Source organism: Nyctereutes procyonoides, unplaced genomic scaffold (genome assembly GCF_905146905.1).
Source record: "Nyctereutes procyonoides isolate TBG_1078 unplaced genomic scaffold, NYPRO_anot_genome, whole genome shotgun sequence".
Lineage (NCBI taxonomy): Eukaryota > Metazoa > Chordata > Mammalia > Carnivora > Canidae > Nyctereutes > Nyctereutes procyonoides.
In genome coordinates, this window is record NW_026575126.1 from 49,150,630 (window position 1) to 49,156,890 (window position 6,261).

Genomic DNA, 6,261 nt, shown 5'->3' on the forward strand with positions numbered 1-6,261 from the left:
CCCCAGCTTGTGTGTGCGCACGCATGCACTCTCTTAAATAAATATTTTCTAAAAATTAATAAAATAACTTTTAAAACACAATAATGATTTAAGAAAGCAATCTGTAGGGCAGCCCCGGTGGCTTAGCGGTTTAGCGCCACCTTTGGCCTAGGGCATGATCCTGGGGACCCAGGATCCAGTCTCACATTGGGCTCCTTGAAAGCCTGCTTCTCTCTCTCTCTCTCTCTCTCTCTCTCTCTCTCTCTCTGTGTGTGTCTCTAATAAATAAATAAATCTTTAAAAAAAAAAAAAGCAAGCAGTCTGTAGGATTAAATAAGTTTTGTTGCTTTCTAAAGGATTAACGCGTAGTCAGACATCCAGCAATGTTGAAGTATATTATTGTTAGAATATCAGTCTTGATCAACAGTTTGTAGTAATATCTATACAACAAAGAAATTTTGAAGGTCACAGAGAAAAATGATTTCTGGTGAAAACTCAGCTTCCTAGGGAACTGACTCCAACTAGAAACCTCAGGTTTAACAGTGAGTATCATATTTACCCGAGCACAGATTCCTTCAGAAATGGGTTAAATTTTTAAACACATAAAGTCAGGTAGCAAAAGTGCGTACCTGCACCAATTGTTCATAATGACTTCAACAACTCAGAAATTAGTCCTCTATCCCCAAAGGGGGGGGGGGGCTTTGCAATTTTAAGTGTTGATAATTAACACACACACACACACACACACACATTCATGCTGAGGTAGGCAATAAACACTTCCACCAATGCATAAAGGAATACCTTCATTTATCTATGAGAGCCTGATCCTAAAGTCAAGTCACAAGGGAAAAACACTGTATGATTCCACTTACAGGAAGGGCCTAGAGTAGTCAAATTCATAGATACAGAAAGAATAGCTGCTGGCTGCTGGAGGCAGTAGGGAGGGGAAAATGGGGAGAATTACTGTCCAATTAGTACAGAGCTTCAGTTCAGGAAAATGTTAAAGTCCTGGAGATGGATGCAAGACGAGCTGAATGTGCTTAATGCCAACGCATTATGAAATCCATTTCAAGATGGTTAAAAAAGTAAATTTTATCTCATGTGTATTTTACCATACACACACACACACACACACACACACACACAGAGCCTGACCTCAATCCTACCACGTGCATGTCAAACAACTTTTAAGCTGCGCCCAAATCAAGATCTCGATCTGCAACCCTCGTGGAGCTTCAACAATCCCAGAGCCACCGCACCTCTTCCAGGCCTAAACGGAGAGTCCTACAACGCCCAAGGCCACAAACAAGGAGGAGTGGCCAGCAGGCACGGGGTCTGACCAACGGGAAGAAGAGCCTTGGCTGCGCATTGCTAGCTCCTGGCTTACAAGCGAGGGATACCTGAAAACTCCCCATCGATGGCGAAGAAGTCGGCCTCCTCTATGGCCTCGTACACTTTGTGAAGGTTACTCTTAAAATCTGTGAAGAAACCGAGAAGAGGCTCAGAACCGGTGGCCTGGCTTCCTGCCCAAGAGCTCCTAACGGGAGAGGAAGGAAGGGCTGGGGAGACTCTGAGACCTCGGGCGGGAGGAGGGCAAGGCGGAGAGTATGAAGTCCCCGAGGGGCGCACGACTAGAGGGGGGCAGGTTCCCGGTGGGTGTACCGGGCCACAGGAGGGCACATGGGGGTGGGTGCTCTCAGGCCACAGAGGGGAGGGGGGACGCCCGGGCAGGAGGGCCCGGGACCGGGACAGAGAGGGGCAGGCCCCTCCCCCAGAAAAAGCTCACAGACTTAAGGGGAGGCAAACCCCTAAGGGGCTGCCCCAGCCCCAAGGCAAGGCCCCGCCAAGCAAACCGGCCCCGGCCTGGGCCTAGCAGGCCGGGTGACGGGGGTCCGTGGGGCTGGGGGAGGTGCACGCAGGACACGCACTGCTCCTGATTATCTCCATTCTGCAGAGTGGCCAGAACCGCGGCCCCGCCCGGGGCCCGCCTCAGCCGTTCTACTCGCAAAGTTCCGCGGGGACCGCAGCAGCAGGCAGCGGAGGTGGCGGCGGCGGAGACCGCGGCGGCGACTTCCGGAAACAGCGCGCGCCGGCGCGCGTCACGTGAGCCTGCGTCACGGCGGGGGCGGGGCCGAGCGGGGCCCTGTCCCCTCCTTCCAGGGACGGGGGAGGGGCGTGGCCATGGGCATCCCCGAGGCGTGGTCTATCTCGCCTGCGAGGCCGGGCGTAGGAGACAGTCCCTTCGGAAGAAGTGTGTTGGTGTCTTAACCCCCGGTGAGGGAGGGAGCACGTAGTCCCTGGCGACGTTATGTGCCTCACATAAAGTGAGGAAGAGGAGGCAAGGTCCCTGCCCCGTTGGAGCTTCCCTTGGGATGGAAGGGGAAAGGCAGGCAGGAATCAAACTCGCCACTTGGAAATGCAATCAGCGCTGTGAAGAGGAGGCTGGTGCTACAATAAAAATAATGGGAGAGGGGGCAGCCCGGGTGACTCAGCGGTTTAGCACCGCCTTCAGCCCAGGATCCTGGAGACCAGGATCGAGCCCCGCGTCGGGCTCCCTGCATGGAGCCTGCTTCTCCCTCTGCCTGTGTCTCTGCCTCTCTCTCTCTCTCTCTGCCTCTCTCTCTCTCTCTCTCTCTCTCTCTCTCTCTCTCTGTCTCATGAATAAATAAATAGTATCTTTAATAATAATGGGAGGGGAGGAAAAAAGAAGAATAGGAGGGAGAGCTATTTAAGAGAGGCAAAGACATAGGCAGAGAAGTAGGCTCCCTGCGGGGAACCTGATGCAGGACTCCATCCCAGGACCCCAGGATCATGACCTGAGCCAAAGGCAGATGCTCAACCACTGAGCCTTGGAGGTGCCCCCCGCCCCCCAAAGCTGAGACCTTTATCTGCTGCCCTAGTCAATGGGACTGGCGAATGAAAACAGAGGAGATCTTGCTGGTTAGGCTGATTGGGAGTATACCATTGAATCTCAGAGCCCACAATGGTGTTGATACACAGTAGATGCTCAATAAACCTAGGCTGAGTGCATGAATTCACTTTCATCTTTCACAAAAGCCGACTCTGAAGTTGATTGGAGGACCTGCTTTCCATGGCTAGGTCGACCATTGATTGGGTCTGGAGGTATTCAACCTTCCTAAATCTCAATTTTCTCATTCATTAAATAGGGTTGAAGATAAGTGGTGATAATGTCTGTGAATTATAGAGTACTGTATAAATAAATGTAGATATGATTGGAGTTTTGACTTGTCACAATTCCCCTGCATTCACATCTCTTAGTTTGAGATATAGTGTGTAAAAAAATTTTGCATGTTTTTTTGAAAAAAATAATCGTTTTCCCCAAAAAGGAAGTATTAAGTATTCTAAAGCACACACAAAAGGGTCTGGACATGTTTTCCCCACCAATTCCCTCCACAAGTTCATTTCTCTGGCCTTATTCAATAGAAATTTCCATATAGGTAATTATGTTCACTATCCCCAGTGTGAACAGCAGAGACTAAGTGTGAATTCTAGAGTTCAGCTGGAACGGGAAGGAAAAAAAAAATACGTTAGGTAGTCAAACTTCAGGTTTGAAATATCTCTCTGCCTTCTCGTCTCAGCTTAAAAAGTCCAATACAGAGACTACTAGACACATATGGCCACTTAAATTTAAATTTCAAGTAATTTAAATAATTGTAAGTAATTTAAAACCTAAGTAATTTAAATGAATATCAAAACTTACTACAAAGCTATAGTAATCAAAACAGGGTGGTATTGGCATAAAAGAAAGACCTAGAAACCAATGAAATAGGGATCCCTGGGTGGCGCAGCAGTTTGGCGCCTGCCTTTGGCCCAGGGCACGATCCTGGAGACCCGGGATCGAATCCCACGTCGGGCTCCCGGTGCATGGAGCCTGCTTCTCCCTCTGCCTGTGTCTCTGCCTCTCTCTCTCTCACTGTGTGCCCATCATAAATAAATAAAAAAAAAAAAAAAGAAACCAATGAAATAGAGACCTCCAAAATAAACCCTTGCATATATGAACATATGATTTACAAGTATGCGGAGATTATTCAATTCAAAAAGAACAGTCTTTTCAATAATAGTTTTGGGAACACTGGATATCCATATGCAAAGAATGAAGTTAGAGCCTTACTTTATACTATTTAAAAATTAACTCAATATAGATCAAACATCTAAATATAAGAGGTGAAACTATAAAATTGTTAGTATAAAACATAACACAAAAACTTCATGACATTAGAGTTGCAATGATTTTTTTTCTCAAATATAATGCCCAAAACACAGGCAACAAAAGAAAAAGTAGATGAATGGGCCTACTGCAAAACTGAAAATATTTGGGAATGAAAGGATTCTATCAACAAAGTAAAAAGTCAACCCATGGAATAGAAAAAAACACCCACAAATAATATATCTGATGAGGGATTAACATCATTAATATATAAAGATCTCCACAAAATAAAAGAACTCCATTATTCAATGACAAAGAAAATCTGATTAAAAAATAGACAAAGGACTTGTATAAACATTTCCCCAGAGAAGACATACAAATGACCAATAAGCACATGAAACGATGCTCCATATCACTAACACAAATCCAAACCATAATGAGATACCCTTTCACATCCCTTAGTTAAGAAATGTAACTAAGGTCACTTAAGCACCTGCCCTAGGCTCAGATCATGGTCCCAGAGTTCTGGGATCAGTCCTTGAGTCAGGCTCTCTGCTCTAGCAGGGAGCCTGCTTCTCCCTCTCCCTCTGCCTGCTGCTCCACCTGCTTGTGTGGGCTCTCTGTCTCCATCAAATAAATAGATAAATAAATTAATTAATTAATTAACTTTTTATTTTTTTAATTTTTATTTATTTATGATAGTCACACAGAGAGAGAGAGAGAGAGAGAGGCAGAGACATAGGCAGAGGGAGAAGCAGGCTCCATGCACCAGGAGCCCGATGTGGGATTCGATCCTGGGTCTCCAGGATCGCGCCCTGGGCCAAAGGCTGGCGCCAAACCGCTGTGCCACCCAGGGAACCCTTAATTAACTTTTTTAAAAAAGAAGTTGAAATCATGTGTGTTGTTGTGTGCTGCTGGTGGGAAGGTAAAAATGGCGTGGCCACTGTGGAAAACAGCATGGGGATTCCTAAAAAATTTAAAATAGAATTTTCAGGGATCCCAGGGGGGCTTAGTGGTTGAGCACCTGCCTTCAGCCCGGGGCATGATCCTGGAGTCCTAGAATCGAGTTCCACATCAGGCTCCCAGCAGGGAGCCTACTTCTCCCTCTGCTTGTCTGCCGTTCTCTGTATCTCTCGTGAATAAATAAAAAAATAAAATCTTTTTTTAAAAAGACAAATACAATGTGATTCCACTCATATAGGGTGCCTAGAATAGTCAGATTCGCTGAAAGAAGACTTAGTGGTTCCCAGAGGCTAGAGAAGAAGGTGGGGGTGGGTGGGGAGGACAGGTTGGAGTTGTTTAACAGGTATGGAGTCTCAGTATGGAAAGGTGAAAAAGTCCTGGAGATGGACTCTAGTGAAAATTGCACAACAATGTGCATGTATTGAATGCCACTGGACTGTACAGACTGTTTTGTGTTCTTTAGAATACTTAATACTTCCTTTGGGGGACTGTACACTTAAAAAATGGCTAAAATGGTAAATTTTGTTATGTATCTTTAACCACAGACACACACACACACACACACACACACACACACACACTGACACCAAGTTCCAAATTTTTCTCTGGGAAAAAAAAAAAAGTTGACACACTCCCTACACTAGCCCAGAACCAATCTTTTAATTCTTTGCCAATTTGATATGTGTGTGGGGGGCGGGGGAGGAGGGAATGTCATCCCAAATGATCAGTTTAACAAACCTCCAGGCCAGTGGTTTATTTATTTATTCATTTATTATTTTTTTCTGGGGCCAGTGGTTTTAAACCAGATAATCAGGGACGCCTGGATAGCCCCCCCGGGGGGGGGGCGGGGAGAGAAAGGAGGGAATGTCATCCCAAATGATCAGTTTAACAAACCTCCAGGCCAGTGGTTTTATTTATTTTATTTTTATTTTTATTTTTTCTGGGGCCAGTGGTTTTAAACCAGGTAATCAGGGACGCCTAGATGGCCCAGGGCATGATCCCAGGGGTCCTGGGATCGAGTCCCACATCAGGCCCCCACAGGGAGCCTGCTTCTCCCTCTGCCTATGTCTCTCCTTCTCTCTGCTTCTCAGGAATAAATAAGATCTTTTAAAACACACACACACACACACACAATCTATTCTCAAGAGACC

At 46.1% G+C, this 6,261-nt stretch overlaps 1 protein-coding gene across 1 annotated transcript in view; it reads right to left on the reverse strand.

The window, feature by feature from the left end:
* Positions 1 to 2,050, reverse strand: part of PARN (poly(A)-specific ribonuclease) — a 156,180-nt gene extending 154,130 nt beyond the window's left edge. The window contains exons 1-2 of the mRNA XM_055340577.1: positions 1,908 to 2,050; positions 1,380 to 1,457 (exon numbers count right to left, since the gene is read on the reverse strand). Coding sequence (XP_055196552.1) covers positions 1,380 to 1,457; positions 1,908 to 1,926 — 97 coding nt within the window. The 5' untranslated portion in view covers positions 1,927 to 2,050. The remainder of the gene's footprint in view (positions 1 to 1,379; positions 1,458 to 1,907) is intronic.
* Between the last annotated feature and the right edge of the window lie 4,211 nt (positions 2,051 to 6,261).